Source organism: Schistocerca piceifrons, chromosome 2 (assembly GCF_021461385.2).
Source record: "Schistocerca piceifrons isolate TAMUIC-IGC-003096 chromosome 2, iqSchPice1.1, whole genome shotgun sequence".
NCBI lineage: Eukaryota > Metazoa > Arthropoda > Insecta > Orthoptera > Acrididae > Schistocerca > Schistocerca piceifrons.
This window is the reverse complement of record NC_060139.1, coordinates 564,971,006-564,991,483: the sequence shown is the minus strand read 5'-3', so window position 1 is coordinate 564,991,483 and position 20,478 is coordinate 564,971,006. Positions and strand designations below refer to the sequence as shown.

Genomic DNA, 20,478 nt, shown 5'->3' with positions numbered 1-20,478 from the left:
TTATGTCTCACCTTAAGTGAAAATTGCAAACTTATTCAATGGTAATGACATGTAGAGTCAAGTGAATTTAGCAGAATAATTCTGTGCCATTCAGGAAGTAACTCATCACTCACAGAGCTGCCAAACTTATTTTGCATTGTTACCAAGATTCAATTATACTTCCAGCGGAAAGAATACCAGACGATGTTGCCTTGAGGGGGCTCATAAGTGAATACAGCTTACGTTTCAAAGATGTCACTGCTGGGGGTCGGAATACCGAAAGTAAATGTTACTGAGTTTTTTTTCCATTTCTGTAACTGACTATAGGCACTAGAGCATAATTACTTATAATACTTAGGTGCGCCAACTGTAAATGAAATACAATAACTGTGATAGTTATTTCTGTTTTTCTGTCTTAAGTATACTGAATACTGAAAAGCTCATTCACCAGAAAGGATTCACATTTCTGGAGCGTTCCAGTGGTTATACTGTAAATATTATGAGTAGGCATCATGTCTTTTGGTCATTATACAGTTTGAAAATATTTTTCATAAGAACAGTGTGGTTATTTCCAAAACAGAGGAATGCAAATGAGAAGATAACAACACAGCATTTACTGCAAAACTTGATCACCCACAGAGAGACTTCATAGGCTAGGAGTAATATAGTTCCAAATCAGGTAGCTTACTTTGCATTGGAACCATATGCCACATCTGAAAAAGCAGTCTCCGAAAGGAACAGAGAAAATTAATACAGCTAATGTGAAAGGAGAAGCAGTCGCCACCAGAATGAGGAACAAGAACACAGAACGTCTATCCCAGTCATCCTTAAGCAAAGCCATCATTCAGTCTATAAATACTGAAAGAATGACAAAACTCACCTACTTGTAATGATTGCAGTATTATTACTTCTGATGCTTTGTCAATAAAACAAAAAGCGTCCATGTTGAAGGGCCTTTTAACTTGCTGTACCCTTAAGACAGAGAGAACCCAAGTAACAACTGGTTTCTAAAGCTCAGCATGGTGCTGAGATTCTATGAAGTGTCTGTGCAAAGTGATATTAATTTAGCCCCTGACATTTTCATATGAACGACACCTCTAGGCTACCATAATATTCAGATGAGAATTATTGAGTTGTAATGCAACAGCATAGATGGACAGGCAGTTGTAGAATTTGCCGAGAATATCCTTTCGCCTCCGATTCATAACGCCAAACTACCAGTATGTTAGATTATAGCTCAGAATTAATTTCTGGCTTTGAAAGAATTGCTCGACACTGTGTGAATAGCATCAAAACCTCTGCATCCTGTGCAGAACTCAGATCTATTATGTGCCAATTAGTTGCAGAAAATACTGTGTATGCATCTTTCTGCCAACAAATTAATTTCTTTCAAAGCAGACTTGCACCCCATTGTGGAGCTGACAAAACAGGTGTTACAGCCTACCATACCATCGTTCATACCCACTACCTCCCTACAGTCACCACACTCATTGCGGATGTCTCATAACGTACGGCAATGAACGCAGGTGTATACCTGTAGCACAATTCCATGATGATGGCACAAATTTTCAGGGATGATGGAGAAAAGTAATTCTTTGAATTTGAAGTAAGGGACCCTGGTCTGGAAATGACAGAGTCGAAAATACCTCTGATAGTGGGCCTGTTATACTGCAAGCCCCTTGATTTTCATATTTTGAGAGGTGGCAGTATGGACCAAAACATGACAGAAATGATCACTGCTGAGCAGTTCTTTCATAGGCAGAAATTAAGTCTAGCATTCGCTGGTTTCACTTTCAACAGATTTTTGAGCCTACATTTTCTGTCAATGCATATGGTTTCCTACACGTAGCTCTTCCTGATTTTGAACTTTACACTGTTTGTAGCTTACAAAGTCTTTCTGTGGATGTTCAAATTTAGCAATCAGTTTTGTGTTGTCTCTTTATTAGCGTGGTTCACTTTTGGAGTTAGTGCCAATGGCAGTGATCTCAAGAAACATACCGGGTGATCAAAAAGTCAGTATAAATTTGAAAACTTAATAAACCACGGAATAATGTAGATATAGAGGTAAAAATTGACACACATGATTGGAATGACATGGGGTTTTATTGGAACCACCACATATTGCTAGACGCGTGAAAGATCTCTTGTACACATTGTTTGGTGATGATCGTGTGCTCAACCGCCACTTCCACCATGCTTGGCCTCCCAGGTCCCCAGACAGTCCATGCGGTTATTGGCTTTGGGGTTACCTGAAGTCGCAAGTGTATCGTGATCGACCGACATCTCTGGGGATGCTGAAAGACAACATCCGACGCCAATGCCTCACCATAACTTTGGACATACTTTACAGTGCTGATCACAACATTATTCCTCGACTACAGCTATTGTTGAGGAATGATGGTGGACATATTGAGCATTTCCTGTAAAGAACATCATCTTTGCTTTGTCTTACTTTGTTATGCTAGTTATTGCTATTCTGATCAGATGAAGCGCCATCTGTCAACTTGAACTTTTTTTTTTTTTTTTTTTTTTTTTTTTTTTTTTTTTTTTTTTTTTTTTTTTTTTTGTTCTAATAAAACCTCATGTCATTCCAAGCATATGTGTCAATTTGTACCTCTCTATCTACATTATTCCATGATTTATTCAGTTTTCAAATTTATACTGACTTTTTGATCGCCCTGTATTTTATAAAGATGTGCTGCCTACTAATGATGCACCACTAGAGATTCTCCAAAATTGTAAGTGGCATCTGGTGAAGTGCCCTTTTTAGCTTTCAGTAGGCTTAAGACGGACGAACTCAAATAACTGTGACAGTTATTGATTTATGACCTTTGATTTGAAATTGGTGCATGTGAGTATTATTAATAATTATTCTCTAGTCACTAAACCTGAAATTCAGATAAGACTCACACACATATCCTTTGGGTATTCTGGCTCTCAGCAGGATGTCTTCGAGAAACCCACTGTGGCCACTTCACAACCTATTCCAGGAACATATCGGATGGTATTCTTTCTGTTATGATTGAATATTGGCTACAACGCAGGATGTGTTTGGCATCTCTGTGATCAAAGATTTACTTCATGATTTATCCTCCTAAATTTAATTGATATATTTGTATCATTTCCATAGAATAATCTGAGAGGTTTTCACATAAGGAATGAAATAAGGTTACTAATTTATGGTTTTGAGTCCAGAAAAGACATTCCACCCGAAAATTCTATCTATCTCATGTTTTATCTTGTGATTTAGCTGTCCTAGACACTACTGGCACAATAAGGGAGAGGGGAAATACCATAATGCTTCACTAGTTCTGAGGTAACCTATAAAATGAAGGCTGCTGTGGTTTGTGTTTACAGTCTTGCTGAAGGGCAGGTTTTTAGGCATTTTGTGACAGATAAAGGCAGCCAGATCGAAAACCAGTAAGAGAATCTTATTTATTTTGTTTATGAAATGTCCCTTTTCCTATTGCTTGAGAGTGACCCAGGACAGCAAGTACACATAGACTGCTTTAAAGTCCAGAGTCAGTAATATTTCATTAATTCATAGCAATATGGGCACAATGTAATTACAGATACCTTATGTTTTATTAAACAATGGAAAATCAGGGATGGGCTAATGACAATATTAAGAAAAGGATAGATTGCTACTCCACCGTATAGCGGTGATGTAGAGTCACATATGGGCATACCAGAAAAACTGTCAAACAACTATGTTTTATTAAAATAGACTTTTGTTGCAGTGTTATTGTGGTACATTATATTTCATTTGTATTAGTACAGTGCATATTTTAATAGTGCTTTCTGTTAGTTGGTTGAACACAACAGTAAACATCAGAGAGAAATCAATCATCAACAATGTATTCCCTCACATTATCTAAAACAGTCTGACAATGCTCAGATAATTTACTGATGCCAAGACTGTGGAAACCTACTGGATCTGTGTTATAGATGTCATCAAACCAATTTGGAAGTATGTTTTTATCTGGAAATGAATGTCTTGACTGTTTTTCGTTAAGGAGCAGGAAAGGTAAACATTTGAGGTCATAATTAGTAGAATAATAAACAAATGACTTCCCAAAAAAAATCCTGGATAGTTTTATTTGTGAAATCGACTGAGTGCATTATCATGTAGTGGCAGCATGTGATGGAGTTCTGTCTGTCATTCTTCTTACAATGCGGCCGAAAAGTGTTTCTAGTTGGTGGCATCAAATGCCAGCTGCAATAGAAACGCCACTAGGGAGCAGTTCATAGTACACAACAACATTTCTGAGACACAGGATGCAAAATATTATGTTCTTACTGCCCTTTGCTCAAGTGTATCTTGTTTGTTGGTGCCCAGCTATTAATTTCTTCCTAAGAAGTTTAAAGGCATCACAACCTATCACCAGTAACAATCTGCAGAGTAATGCTCAGTGAGCAAACTGATGACAGTCAAGCAAAAATTCAGTAACAGTCATCCCCTTGATTTTAGTTGCTTTGCATTAGAGCAAGCAATGCTCGAACTTGTGACTTTTGAACCTTGTCTATTGAATCCAAATGTTGCATGATACGTAAATTGTCTCAGATCATCACATATGTCAGTTTAGTATCTTCCTGAATACGAAAAATCATTCATTCCAGAATGACCTTTCGTGAAAGAAGAAAATCCTTTTCTAATGTGTTTTTCAAAAAAGCACTAGTCCCACACACAATACAAAGTTCAGAGCTGCCTTCACTGCATTCTACACACATCAAAAAAAGTTTTGCATCACCTCCGTTCTGAGAGTTCCAGAACCTGTACAGAAAATTGGAATAGAGATCAACATAAATATCATTTCCGCCTGTTTTATTGCTCATGAAAACCACACATTGCATGTTGTACCACCATACAGCGAGACCTTCAGAGGTGGTGGCCCAGATTGCTGTACACACCGGTACCTCTAATAACCAGTAGCATGTCGTCTTGCATTCAGGCATGCCTTTATTCGTTGTGACATACTATCCACAAGTTCATCAAGGCACTGTTGGTCCAGATTGTTCCACTCCTCAACAGCTATTCTGTGTAGATCCCTCAGAGTGGTTGTTGGGCTATATCATCCATAAACAGCCCTTTTCAATCTATTCCAGGCATGTTTGATAGAGTTCATGTCCGGAGAACATGCTGGCCACTCTTGTTGAGCGATATTATGCTGAAGTAAGTCATTCACAAGATCTGCATGATAGGGGCATGAATTGCCGTCCATGAAGACGAATGCCTTGCCAGTATGCTGCTGATATGGTTGCACTATCGGTCAGAGGATGGCATTCACATATCATACAGCCTTTACGGCACCTTCCATGACCACCAATGGCATTCGTCGGCCCCACATAATGCTACCCCAAAACAGCAGGGAACCTCCACCTTGCTGCACTCGCTGGACAGTGTGTCTAAGGCATTTAGCCTGACCAGGTTGCCTCCAAACAAGTCTCCGGCATTTGTCTGGTTGAAGGCATATGCAACACTCATCGGTGAAGAGAACATAATGCCAATCCTGAGCGGTCCATTCAGCATGTTGTTGGGGCCATCTGTACCGCGCTGCATGATGTCGTGGTTGCAAAGATGGACCTCGCCATGGACGTCGAGAATGAAGTTGCGCATCATGCAGCCTATTGCGCACAGTTTGAGTCATAACACGATGTCTTGTGGCTGCATGAAAAGCATTATCCAACATGGTAGCGTTGCCGTCAGGGTTCCTCCAAACCATATTCCGTAGGTAGCAGTCATCCACTGCAGTGGTAGCTCTCGGGCGGCCTCAGCGAGGCATGTCATCTACATTTCCTGTCTCTCTGTTTCTCCTCCATGTCTGAACAATGTCACTTTGGTTCACTCTTAGTCACCTGGCACTTCCCTTGTTGAGAGCCCTTCCTGCTACAAAGTAACAATGCGGACACGTAACAATGCGGACACAATCGAACCGCGGTATTGACTATCTAGGCATGGTTGAATTACAGACAAAACGAGACGTGTACCTCCTTCCTGGCGGAATGACTGAAACTGATCACCTTTCAGACCCCCTCCATCTAATAGGCACTGCTCATGCATGGTCTTTGGGCAGGTTTAGTGACATCTCTGAACAGTCAAAGGACTATGCCTGTGACACAGTATCCACAGTCAACGTCTATCTTTAGGAGTTCTGGGAACTGAGGTGATGCAAAACTTTTTTTGATGTGTGTATTAAACCCAAATGAAGAACATGTTACAAATGTTAGGCCTTTTTTCTACTTGTGAGTCTATTTTGCAACACTTGAACAATGTTCAGAAGTTTCAAGTATGCAAACTCCAATATGTAACTGCAAGATGAATACTACAACTTAAAATAAGAAAATTACTGTTGATAAATAAACTCACAGCACTGCACCATGGTTGCCCGGTCAGACAGCAGGTCAGTGGCGGGTCACATGTCACCAGTAGCCAGTGGCCACTGTAGAGTGAGGAAACTCTCGAGAGTAAACTGATCTTAACGCTGCCATGAGCTGTTTGGCAAAATGGTTCCTGTACATTTTTGCACGTACATGTGGATTAGAAAGTGAAACGAATTATCTTTAACATACCGTCAGATTGACAACTTAAGTAGTCAACCAGAATGCTATTTAAAAATTTAGGGAATGGGGTAGACTCATACTCAAGATTTTATGTCTACATTGTGCGACGCTTACCATGAGACCACGAGCATATACAGCGCTGTAACAGCTTATGAAGAGGGACTGCACTTACACATCCTACACTGTTACTAGATCGCACATATGACTGGACTTAAAGTTCTGAGCTGCAGCTTGTTATAATGGTAACCTTAAGCAAATGACTCCAATTCAGTCTATGTGGCAGCTGCCTAATGGCTGTGCTTTATTTCTAAGAGTGAACACTATTGACGTCAATATTTTCTCTAACATATACACAGCTATCCCAAGACCTAACATTTCCCGGAAAATATGCTTGCAAGTTTCACTTAAGTGAGAAATATCAGCTCTAACATATCTTGAACAACCCACAGAACAAGCAACAGTACTGATGCTACTACCTGAAAAAACAGCCAAATGCCACCAGCATTGCCTGACCACAGCCAGAGTCACTCGAATGCTCTGGTTGCCATGCTCAGAAACAGACATGTTCGATTCACTCTCTGTCACCATGCTCCATGCTGCCCTGCTTGCAGCATCACTATAATCATGCATCGGTATTGTTTTAGCTATTGTGTTAAGTGAAATTTAAGTCACCATATTCATATTAAATCAATCAATCAATCAATCAATCTTGGTATTGTTTCCAGCACAGCCAGGTTACCCTCCATCAGGTCAACCTGGGTTTCAGCCTCCCGGTGGCTACCAACCTCCACCAGGTGGGTACCAGCCGGGTCCTGGTGGATATCAACCTGGCGGATATCAGCCTGGGGGATACCAGCCTAGTCCTGGTGGGTACCAACCACAGGGGTATCAGCCTCCAATGGGGTACCCTCAGCCCACAGGGTACCCTTCTCCAGGACAACCCTACAGCCAGCCAATTGCACAACAACCAGTCAGTGGTGGTGGAGCACCAGGTATGTTAATGAAAGTTGTTCTTCTATATCTTCTCTGAAATTTTGCTGTGGCCTCAGGAGTGTGCATTTGGGTGTAAGTGTGGTTGTGTGTGTGAGAGACTGACTGTGTATACTACTGCTGGAAAAAGACTTAATGCTCGAAAGCTACTGCTGTTTTCTGTTATGAGCTACTATGCTTCTCTCATTGCTACAGGTGAGTGGTTGCCTTTCCCTGATGTTACATATTGCTCCCTGTCTATTTACATTATCCGTAGCATTTGATGCAAGCCGTAAGCACTAGACATATTGCAAATTATATTTGCATGCTACCCTTTATTGTAATTTGACCACGAGCCACGACCCTCACTCCTACTAATCGATGTCACTCACACTTAAACCAATCAGTGTACATATATCTCTGTGTGTGTGGGTGTGTGCGTGAGTGCGCGCACGCGCACTTATATATGCTTTCAACTGCTTGATATTCTGTGTACTCCCTTCCGGTTAGTACTGTCATTAAACTCATTTCTTACCAAACAGATTAATGCCAGTTGTTGAATTTTAATGGCAGCAATTTGTCACAGGGAAGTAAATAACCAAAATATAAAAAAAGTAAACTAATAAACTGCTCACAAATCACGTGCAAAAAGAAAAGAGAGGTACAGTTTGTTAAAACATACATGTTCCTTGCACCTCTGAAACACTTTGAACATTCAAAATAATCAGTAGGGTAGCCAGCCAAACCAGAGCAATTGGAGCTCTGAATGAATTGAATGTTATCATTGAGAAAATAAATGTAAAATGATAGTGTATTTAGAAATGATGTTAATTGTATTAACTAGATAACATCTGTATTTATCACCAACTTACTTTTTTCTGTTGCAGTATTTGTGTTATTTACAGTTTGTCGTGTCTCATTTATTTGTTCTTTACCTTGTGTGCTTTACTTTCATCCTAATAATTTTGTGGTGAGGTATTGAATTCCATGAAGTATAATGCCATTTTTCTTTTTACGAAATCTTCATTGCTCAAAAGCTTGCTGTAAGAATGATACATGATTCTCATCCATGCCATGTTGTATACATTCATTTGAAAAGTAGGAGGGGACAGGGCTATATGAGATGAGTGTAATAAAGCTGTACAGGTGAATGCCAATGGCTGTTTGTTATGTAGTTGACTGGGTTTGCAAATGATCAGCTTTGGTTTGCGAATGATCAGCTTTATTATAATTCCATAATGCAAACTACCAGAGTGGAAACAAATGACAAACGGGAATAACAGATAAGAAAGATTACTTATTATCTTTTTGGTGTATCCAAGAAAATGAAACTTTGACAGAAAAGTTTTGGCCAAATCGCTACACTAGTAAGGGCCAGTTGCACAGTCACCGGCTAACAGACACTTAAGTTCAATTCTGTGAGTAGTGCAGGAAACATGTTGTACGAACACGTATTAAGGCCTAACAGGAGAATAAATGTGGGATAACTAAACTGCTGATTGTGGCAGGGTTAGTGAAGCTAACCAGAGAATGTCTTGACACTGGCTGGAATAGTTACAGAATTAGTGGTGACAAGATTGTTTGTTACAATGAGGAAGGAGAAGAAACGGGGACATCACACAAATCATGGAAGAATATGATAATTCCAAATTTATACAAAAATTTCATAGTACTACTTTTTGATCTCATGCTTAAGAAGCTGGATCATATGAATGAAATGTGAAACTATTTCCTAACACAAAGCTTTTTGCTTTTAGTAGGTCTAGTAGGCTTTTGATATTGATACATAGTGAATTATATTCTGTTGTGCTATAGAAGTGACCATTTGTGCCAAAACAGTCTCATTTATTTGGTGTGTGTCACAATTGCTGTGATACTAGACAGGCCTGTTTCATTTCATCTAGCAGACAGTGACAAAACAGACGTAATTAGATCAAGAAATAACACCAGTCTTGGGTACTATTTCTGTTAACAGTATTTTCAGTATTAGACAATGACATTTCGATTTTTCATGTAGGAAAACGTTTGTGTACTTTGATGAGGTAGTAGATTCTTTTCCAGGAAGGGAAGTGTGCCATGTAAAGTTGTAGCAAGATTAGAGAGGAAAAAATGCTAGGACCTAAGGATTGAAGGACTGTCTTGCTTGTCTCTTGTCTTTATGGTTTTATGTATCCTATATTTAATATTATGTCACAACAAAACTGCAAGTTATTAGCTAATAGGCAATAAAGAATGCAAATTTTCTGAAGAGTTCTTTTTCTCCCGGTTACAAATAATCCAGTACTAATTGTGAGGGCTTTTTTTTAAAAAAGAAAGAAAGAAAGAAAAAAAAAAGAAAAAAGAAAAAAAAGGTGGGGCAGGATGCCGAACTGGCCAACTGGGAGCAGGAGGGGCACCACAGGGCATTTTAATTTCCACTGTCATGAATATAGTTTGTGATGGCATCCATTACAAAATATACACATTTGCATTCCACAGAGTGAAATACAGTGATGTACTATAGAAGAATGCTGTGTGAAGAGATGTGGCACTGCACTTTGGCCCACATAAGACCAAATAACATGTCTTACATTTCCTTGGGCATAAATGTTTTATGTATCAGACTTTTCAGAAAGATGTGCACTACAAAATGAACATTTTTAGGAAAAGTTGATTCTTTTAAATTTTTGGCGTTCTATCTCAAACGCTTGCAGGGGGGTTTGGAAATATCGTAGATCCAAGGCAGATGCACAGAGAAGTCTGAGTTGTAGTTGGGAGCTGAGTAGTCTCCACGTGACGCATGTTTACGTTTAGTGATTTTGCTGTTTCCTCTTCGCCCGCAGCTCGTGGTCGTGCGGTAGCGTTCTCGCTTCCCACGCCCGGGTTCCCGGGTTCGATTCCCGGCGGGGTCAGGGATTTTCTCTGCCTCGTGATGGCTGGGTGTTGTGTGATGTCCTTAGGTTAGTTAGGTTTAAGTAGTTCTAAGTTCTAGGGGACTGATGACCATAGATGTTAAGTCCCATAGTACTCAGAGCCATTTGAACCATTTTTTTTGTTTCCTCTTCATTTATTGCTCTCACTTCAAATAAAAACAAAACTGATTTCTGTGGCTGGGAGCTGTCAAGTGAATTAAAATACGTTCACATAATTATGGAGGGCTAAAATGTTATTAGTTTCAGATCTTATTTTATTTCCACCTTTCTGACAGTCAGGCATTAATTGTCTTGCAGAACAATGAAGTTATTTTTGTTGGTTTGCTAAAGAAAATTGACTTTTATTAATATTTTCCACTGAGGCAGTCAGTTTATTTGAAACTAAGTGTTTAATTCCATGCTATTGTCTAGTTTCAACTGTTCGCTGCATTCAAATGGACCTTTTCATCTTCTAGGACATAAGATATAACGCCATAATAAAGAACCAAACATAAGATAATACAGTACTGGTACTCCAAGAAAATTTACATCCTAAAAACAGCACTGAAAAGCTTAATATCAGGTCGAAGCCAACTTCATTGGGAGTCTGGACATGCGAATGTGCTCTATAAGCCGAATTATTAATTTTAATATGGTTCACGAAACTGTGATGCTCTTGGAGCATCCTCTTGATGTCTTGTTTCTTTTATGACATAATGTAAAATATTTTTAATGATTTACATGTATGAACATACAGGTTTCCTACATCATCATAGCTGTGCAAATGCTTTGACACCTGTAATCTGGCACATCTGGAAACTGCTGAAATGAACCTATTTCTAACAGGTCGCGAAAAAATATTGCGAATGATGGTTTGAAAAGCATTACTTTCAAAGTAAATTTCCTTTTATGCAAGATGAACTATGTGTGAGAATGTATGATGAATTTCTTAAATCACAGAGTTTGACTCTTATTTAAAAGTCAACTCTTTGAGGACAAGCAATTTAGAAGAATTTTGAGCCGAAAGATTGGAGATTTATGTTGTTATTAAACATTTTACTAGCACACTTGTGTGATGTATTTTAAAGTGTAACATGTGCAAAAAAGATCTAAATTCGAGCATGGTAATTACAACAATAAATAATCACTCGCACTCCCGTCACTTACTATGAATACTTTTATTCTCGCAGTGTATACACAATGCATGTAGCATAGAGCACGTACAACAGAGAACTGATCTGGCAAAGATGCCTTTGTTCTTGCTGTGGTAGGGTAGCGATATTATTGGGGGGTGAGCCAGTTGTTCTGCGTTCTCGCAAATCTTCAAGACGAATATTGAATGTAAAAGCTTTGCTTTTCTTGTAGCAACACAAAGTATATTCAACCATTAACTTTTCCTATTTGTGTGTTCGTGCTACTTAACAATTATGTTGCTATTGGCTGACTACATCACATGTCCTATACTCTGAATATCCGCTGTCATCGACTGGCAAGATCACGTGTCTGGCTTACAAAACCACAGCGCAATCTTGAATTCAATGCTTCAGAAAGTAACATGCGGTGTTTGGTGGAAGATGCATTTATACTTTCATAATATGAAAATATGCACCGTACATGTTGTTGCACAGTGAAGATCTTGTGGTTTCTTGTTTTTCCCCCCGAGTTTCATTTTCTAAAGTGCCAAGTAATTCTACGCCAGTGTATAAAACCATAGCCATTCAAAGGATTGATAACTTTTACAGTTCTGAGGGAAAGTATACTGTCACTTAACACGGAAAAAGTGTATTTTCACCTGGGAGAAAAAGTATTTTTAACTGGGAAATCGGAGAAAAAATCCAGGAATTGTTTTTCCTTGCGTATACACCTTGTAAATGCCTTCTCTGAAAACTTCGTAGAACAGATAATTAAGAAATATATTACATCTATTGGCGACAAATATACATGACCTCTTTGAGGAAGTCCACATAGAAACGTATCAGGAGCATGAGGCAGTTACTGCAACAATGAGTACCTGAATACATAGGGCAACTAAAACAAGCAGAAAGAATAATATATTCAGAAAACTAGATAGAGAGGAGGTTGTGCCACATCTCATTGAGGAATTTGAAACTTTTATCTCAGAATAAGAGCATTTAGAGGAACTGTGACTCAGCCGTAAAAGGATAAATGACCATTCATTGGATAGAACTGTACCCAGTAGAACAGTTCACAATGGGAGTGATCCTCCATGGTATACGATCACTGTAAAGAAACTCCTAAGGAAACAGAAAGTACTGCAACAGGTATAAAACAAAGCACTGGGCTATAGGGGGAGATACTGAAAGAAATGTGTTCAGGAGTCAAGAGAGCAATGCTTGAAGCGTTTAATAAGTAATGTTGCTTTACAAAGGAAAACCGAGGTGTATTGTCCCAGTTTAATTCTTGCACCACTGAAAATATGAGTGAAATATGTATTAGTATCATTGGCATTGAGGAGCAGCTGAAATTGTTAAAATGGAGCAAACTCACAGGACCTGATGGAATCCCTATCAGATTCTATACCTATTTTGCGGCTGATTCAGCCACTCTCATAACTATGATCTATCATAGATCCCTCAAACAAAAAACTGTGCCCAGTAGCTGGAAGAGAAGAAGGTTGGCAGGATCGACAAAACTACTGTCCAATACCCTTGACATTCATTTCTTGCAGAATCATAGAACATATTCTGAGCTCAAACGTAATGAGGTATCTCAAACAGAATGACCTCCTCCATGCCAACCGGCATGGATTTTCAAAACATCAATCATGTAAAAAACCAACTTGCACTTTTCTCGCAATATCCTGAAAGTCATGGTTCAGGGCAGTCAGGTAGATGAAGTATTTCTCGATTTCCAAAAAGCATTTGACTCAGTGCCACATCTACACTTATTATCGGAAGTATGTGGTATCAGATGAAATATGAGACTAGATTGAGGATTTCTTGTTAGGTAGTAGCCTCAGATGTTTTGCAGATGATGCACCTGTCCACAATGAAGTACAGTCTGAATGGAGCTTTACAAATATTCAGTCAGACCCTGATGAGATTTCAAAGTGGTGCCATGATTAATAACTTGCTTTAAATGCTCAAAATTGTAAACTTACATAATTCACGAAATGAAAAAAAGACATAGGATACTATGTATATAATATCAGTGAGTCACAGTTGGAGTCTGTAAACTTGTACAAATACTTGTGTGTAATGCTTGGTAGGAATGTGAAGTGGAATGATCACATAGGCTCAGTTGTGGGGAGAGCAGGTAGCAGACTTTGGTTTATTGCTAGAATACTAGAGTAAAGCAATCAGTCTACAAAGAAGATTGCTTACAAATCACTCATGCGACCTACCCTAGAATATTGCTCAAGTGTGCGAGCTCTTACCAAATAGGAATGTATAGAGAGAAGGGTAACACAAATAGTCACAGGTTTGTTTGACCCATGGGAAAATGTCGCAGAGATGCTGAAGGAACTGAATTGGCAGACTCTTGAAGATAGGTGCAAACTATCTTTACTCACATGAAATGTTGAGTGCTATTAACAATGGATTTCCGGAAGGCTTTTGACACTGTACCACACAAGCGGCTTGTAGTGAAATTGCGTGCTTATGGAATATCATCTCATTTATGTGACTGGATTCGTGATTTCCTGTCAGAGAGGTCACAGTTCGTAGTAATTGACGGAAAACCATCGAGTAACACAGAAGTGGTTTCTGGCATTCCCCAAGGCAGTGTTATAGGCCCTTTGCTGTTCCTTATCTATATAAATGGGTTGGAAGACAATCTTAGCAGTTGTCTTAGGTTGTTTGCAGATGATGCTGTTGTTTATCAAATAGTAAAGTCATCAGAAGATCAAAAGAAAAGATATCTGTATGGTACGAAAGTTGGCAATTGACCATAAATAATGAATGTGTGAGGTCATCTACATGAGTGATAAAAGGAATCTGTTAAACTTCAGTTACATGATAAACCATCCAGATCTGAAGGCCATAAATTCAACTAAATACGTAGGAATTACAATTATGAACAACTTAACTTGGAAGGAACACATAGAAGATCTAGTGGGGAAGGCTAAACAAAGACTGTATTTTATTGGCAGGACACTTATAAAATGTAACAGATCTACTAAGGAGACTACCTACACTACACTTGTCCATCCTCTTTTAGAATACTGATGTGCGGTGTAGGATCCTTACCAGATAGGATTGACGGAGTACATCGAAAAAGTTCAAGGAAGGGCAGCACATTTTGTATTATCGTGAGATAAGGGAGAGAGTATCACTGAAATGATACAGGATTTGGGGTAGACATTATTAAAACAAAGGCATTTTTTTATTGCAATGGAGTCTTCTCATGAAATTCCAATCACCAACTTTCTCCTCCAAATGCGAAAATATTTTGTTGACACTGACCTACATAGGGAGAAATGATCACCATGATAAAATAAGGGAAATCAGAGCTCGTACGGAGAGATATAGGTGTTTGTTCTTTCCACACGCCATACAAGATTGGAATAATGGAGAATTGTGAAGGTGGTTCGATGAACCCTCTGCCAGGCACTTAAATGTGATTTGCAGAGTATCCAAGTAGATGTAGATGAGAGCCTACTTACAAAGTTTCAAAACTGGATTTAAATGATGTGCCTAGGAATATACTACAACCCCCTATGTAACACTCACATGGAGATTATGAGGACAAGATTAGATTAATTACAGCATTCACAGAGACAATTAAACAATCATTCTCACTGCATGCCATCATTATTGGAATGTGAAGAACCCTAATAACTGGTACAGAAGGACATACCCCTTGCTATGCACTTCATAGGGGTTTGTTTAGCTAGGTTACGTATTAGGCACTGTCTTTCTAACCATTGCCATTTGTTAAGTCGTGTTCCCCCACCACTTTGTGTTAATTACCCTTAACCTTTGACAGTTTGCCATTTCCTGGTGGAATGCCATTTTTTTAACCACTCAGCTATTTTAGCGAATGATGCATAGGCTGTCGACTGCGTTTTACTTTTTATCCATCATAGCATTATGGCGAAGGACATTTAATCTTTAGTTCAGAACCTCTGCTTCTCTATGACGTATTTGTAGTAACACTGTTCACATTTACGTCGCACTTCACTTAGTGTAGACCGGGACTGTGTCCTATGCATGCCCGATGTTAACTGACTGGGCATGGCCCGTGCTGCCTGAGTTGTTGTTGTTGTTGTTGTTATGCCAGCAGAGGTCGCGTCCGAATTCTCGCGTGCCCTCTGGTGGACAGGACTCTACTTGTGGCAACTACCGTCCGTGACGCGCCGCGCCGATGTGCGCCTCCCACGATCTTTCCGGTGGCTATTGCACTCCTCCTCCTTCGGGGGGTGAAGCCACTGTGTTGGAAGGTGGAGCGTCGGGCAGGAGCAATGACCTCCACATCCATTGGAAGGCCGGAGTCGAGGGGATCTGCCAACCCTCGAGCCGGAACCTTCGAATACGGTTGGAAGTGACCCACACGAAGAGGCTCCCGCCATCCCACCACCAGAGCCTGGGACAGAACGGGCGACAAGCTGTCGAACTCCGGATCCTGTTCCACCTCGGGAGGAGCAAGACCCAGTGGCGGGGACGATGGGGAAGGGACGACTACAGGTGAACCAGCCTCCTGAGAAACCGGGCCTGCGAGGGGGACCGGCTCTCGCTGGGGCATCGTGCACGATGGCGATACCGGTGCTGGAGCTACTGGAGGCTGCCAAGTCTGAGAACCATCACAGGGCGGCAGAGTCACAGCGGGGAGAGGCGGGTAACGTCCCCCTGGGAAACCAACACGGGTGCCGGCAATGGGGAAGCCGGTGTCCGAGAGGTCGGAGGGTGGGTGCCCAAACGTGGACATAGCTGATTTTGGTGACGACGTACCACCCGGTCCCCCGCCTGCAAGGTATAGAGCCGGCGGCCATTTCGGCGCAGAACCACCGCTGGTATCCAACGTGGATTGCGACCAAACCCATGTGCCCAGACCGACATACCCAGTGGAAAGCCAGGTACTCCGTTTTGCGAAGACTGGCGAGGACCAGGCCGGAGGAGGTGCAGCAGAGTCCTAGGTTGGCATCCATTGAGGAACTCTGCGGGGCTGCGGTCTCCCATTGGTGTGGTCCAGTATGCCGTCAGGAAAAACGTCAATGCCTCCTCCACAGGAAAGTCGTGCACATACTTTTTCATCTGCGTCTTAAATGTGCGCACCATGCGCTCGGCTTCCCCATTCGATTGTGGATGGAAGGGGGGAGAGCAAACGTGCCGAATACCGAAGCACCTACAACAATCCTGGAAGGTCTGCGAAATAAACTGCGGTCCATTGTCCGAGACCAGGGTGATTGGCAGACCTTCCACAGAAAAGATTTTTGCTAGTGCCTGGATTGCAACTTCTGAAGTGGTTGAGGAGCAGCGAACCACATATGGGAATCAGAAATAAGCATCAATCACAATGAGCCAAAAGCCATTGAGAAACGGGCCCGCAAAATCGATGTGAACACGTTCCCATGCGTGGGTTGCCGGTGGCCATGAAGAGAATGCTGCCCTGGGAGATGCCTGTTGGCTCGCACACTGGGAACAGGCGGCCACCAAGTGCTCAATTTCTCTGTCAATACCGGGCCAGTACACATGTCTGCGAGCCAAGGTTTTAGCACGGGAAACACCCCAGTGCCCCACATGTAATAACGTGAGGACCTCCCTTTGTAAACTTGCAGGAACAACCACGCAAGGAGCTGTATCATCGGTAGCCAGAAGGAGAACTCCGTCCAAGACCGAGAGTCGGTCTCGTAGAATAAAATAATTACGAAGAGGGTCTGAGGCCCAGCCTGGAGGGCGGGATGACCACCCCTGCTGAATGAGGCAAACTACCTGCTGGAGAACCGGGTCAGCTGCCGTTTCCCTGGCGACTCGAGAACTAGTGATCGGGAAGCCGTCAACCGCTTGGTGGGACGCCACATCCAAATGAAAACACACAATCTCCTCTCGATCGAACGTAGGATCCGGGCCCACAGGAAGACGGGAAAGAGCATCGGCGTTGGCATACTGTCTGGTAGGGCGAAAATGAATGTCATAATGGTACTTAGAGAGGAACAAGGCCCAGCACTGTAGTCTGTGGGCCGCCCTATCCGGAATCTGAGAGTCAGGGTCAAATAATGATATTAACGGCTTATGGTCAGTGATTAACTGAAACTTTGTGCCATACAAGAAAGGGTGAAACTTGGTAACAGCGTAAACAATGGCCAAAGCCTCTTTTTCCACCTGGGAGTAATGGGCCTGTGCGGGACTAAGAGTTATAGATGCAAACGCTAGTGGTTGCTTGGAACCATCTGCATTGCGATGGGCCAGGACCGCCCCCACCCCATGCTACGAAGCATCGGTAGCCAGGACCAACAGCTTATGGGGGTCAAAAGTAGCCAAACAAGGCGCTGAAGTGAGGAGGCCCTTCAACGAGGTGAATGCTCGCTCGCATGCAGGCGACCAATCAAAAGGAACACTCTTGCGCAGAAGGCAGTACAGGGGGCGGGCTACGGTGGAAGCCCTGGGAATGAACCGGTGGTAATAGGCTATCTTGCCTAAAAAAGCTTGTAACTCTTTCAGCGAAGCAGGCCGAGGAAGGTTGACGATACCTTGGAGCAAACTTTCTAGTGGCTGGACGCCGTGCCGAGAGATGGTGTAGCCCACATACTCAATGGACGGTTGGAAGAAGTTTGACTTATGCAGGTTGCAACGCAAGCCCACAGACCTGAATTTGAGAAAGAGGTTGTGAAGGTTGTGCAAGTGTTCCTTCGTGCTGCGGCCTGTGACAATTATGTCATCCAGGTAATTAATACAATGAGGGATTGTCGACGTGATGTGCTCAAGATAATGCTGGAATATCGCCGGGGCACTGGATATTCCGAAGGCCAACCGCTGATATTGGTAAAGGCCAAACGGGGTGTTGACGACCACCAGCCGTTTGGAGTCCTCATCAAGTGGTATCTGATGATAAGCCTCCGAAAGATCGATTTTCGAAAAATATTGGCCTCCCGCCACAGCGGAGAACAATTCATCAGCAAGAGGCAAAGGATAGGTGTCCACCACCAATTGGGAATTAATGGTGGCCTTGAAATCGCCACAAAGACGTAATTTTCCCGAGGGCTTCCTTACAATAACGAGGGGTGAAGCCCACTCACTAGAAGAAATGGGAAGAACGACCCCTAGGGCTGTCAGCCGGTCTAGCTCTTCCTTTACCTGAGGGCGGAGAGCCAAGGGGATCTGCCTCGCGCGTAGAAAACGCGGGCGAGCCGACGCCTTCAACATTAAGTGAGCTTCAAAATCTGAAACACGCTCCAGGCCCTCCTCAAAGATATCGGGAAAGTCTGAGATCAAAGATTCCAAAGATTGATATGGAACGTCTTCGGAGACCAACTGTATGGTGTCAGCGATAGAAAAACTGAAAGCTTGAAAGGCATCCAGGCCAAAAAGGTTAGCGGAGCTCGCATCACTGACAACAATAAAAGTAAGAGGCCGAGTGACTGATTTGTAAGTCACGTCGGTAGTGAATTGACCCAGTAGGGGAATGAACTGTTTACCATAACCACGTAGACGCCGGTAAACTGGCACCAACAGGGGCGATCCAAGGTCGGAATAAGTTTGTGCATTCAACAACGAAACTGCCGCGCCCGTATCAACTTGCAGTTGTAACCGGCGTGACAGAACCAACACCTCGATAAAGAGTTTGCGTGCCAATGCATCAGGAGCCTGGCCCGATGAAACTTCCTGAATGTCAACGTCCATGTCCTTTGTACCTGCTTCCTTCGAGTCTTTTGAGGCTGAGCGGCAAACTTTAGCAATGTGATCTTTTTTATTACATTTGCGACAAGCGGCCCAACGCTGGGGGCAGTCTGACCAATCATGATGTATATAGCACGATGCACAGGACGGCAACGGGGGCCGGTGGCCGGAATTCTGTTTACGCCCCGTGCGGGAGCGGCCGTAACGGCCGGATTGTACCGCTCGCACATCGTCCACCCCGGACACAGTGGACGCGCCCGCGCTGCCCTCAAACGCCGCGACGTCGCACCTCGCTTCCAGCTGTTGACCTGCGGCGTGAGAGACTTCATATGATTGAGCAATGGATAGGACTTCCTCAAGGGAAGGGTCTTCTAACTGCAGGGCCCGTTGCCGGACCTCCCTATCAGGGGCCGAACGAACAATGACGTCGCGTACCATAACGTGGGCATACGACTCTCGCGACTGCTCCGTGACAAAATGACACTTGCGTCTAAGACCGTGCAGGGTAGCGGCCCACGCCCGCTAAGACTGATGGGGCTGTTTCTTGCATTGATAGAACTCGACCCTAGCCGCCACAGCATGCGTGCGGCGGTGATAATATGAAGACAGCAATGAACATAATGCGTCAAAAGACAAGGACGAGGGTTCCTGCAACGGCGCTAGCTGCCGCAAAACGTGATACAGCAAGGGAGATATCCAAGACAAGAAGAGAGCACGACATACCTCCGCATCAGAAACATGAAACGCCAGGAAATGCTGCCGAAGGCGATATTCATATGCGTCCCAATCCTCCGCCGTCTCGTCATACGGGGGAAAGGGAGGAGGGAACGGCACTGGAGCAGACTGCGTGGAGAGCAACGCCAGAAGCACTTGTTTCATGGTGGCCATGAGCTCCGTCTGCTACTCAACCAAAACCCGCACTAAATCCTCCATGCCGTGGAGAAGCTGCGAAACCTGAACAACGACGCAACACGCGAAAGAACGACCCTACTCATCACCAATTGTGTAGTAACACTGTTCACGTTTACGTCGCACTTCACTTAGCGTAGACCGGGACTGTGTCCTATGCATGCCCAATGTTAACTGACTGGGCACGGCCCGTGCTGCCTGAGTTGTTGATGTTGTTGTTGTTACACCAGCAGAGGTTGCGTCCGAATTCTCACGTGCCCTCTGGTGGACGGGACTCTACTTGCGGCAACTACCGTCCGTGACGCGCCGTGCCGATGTGCGCCATACAATTCTCAAGTCATTGTGAATAAAAGAATTTATGCTAATCAGCCAGA

The 20,478-nt window shown here is 42.7% G+C and overlaps 1 protein-coding gene across 2 annotated transcripts in view; it reads left to right on the top strand.

Annotated features, from left to right (window-relative positions):
- Positions 1 to 20,478, top strand: part of LOC124774423 (phospholipid scramblase 1) — a 161,423-nt gene that overhangs the window by 24,903 nt on the left and 116,042 nt on the right. For both annotated transcript variants that reach the window (XM_047249480.1, XM_047249479.1), the window contains exon 3: positions 7,266 to 7,532. In XM_047249480.1, coding sequence (XP_047105436.1) covers positions 7,266 to 7,532 — 267 coding nt within the window. The remainder of the gene's footprint in view (positions 1 to 7,265; positions 7,533 to 20,478) is intronic.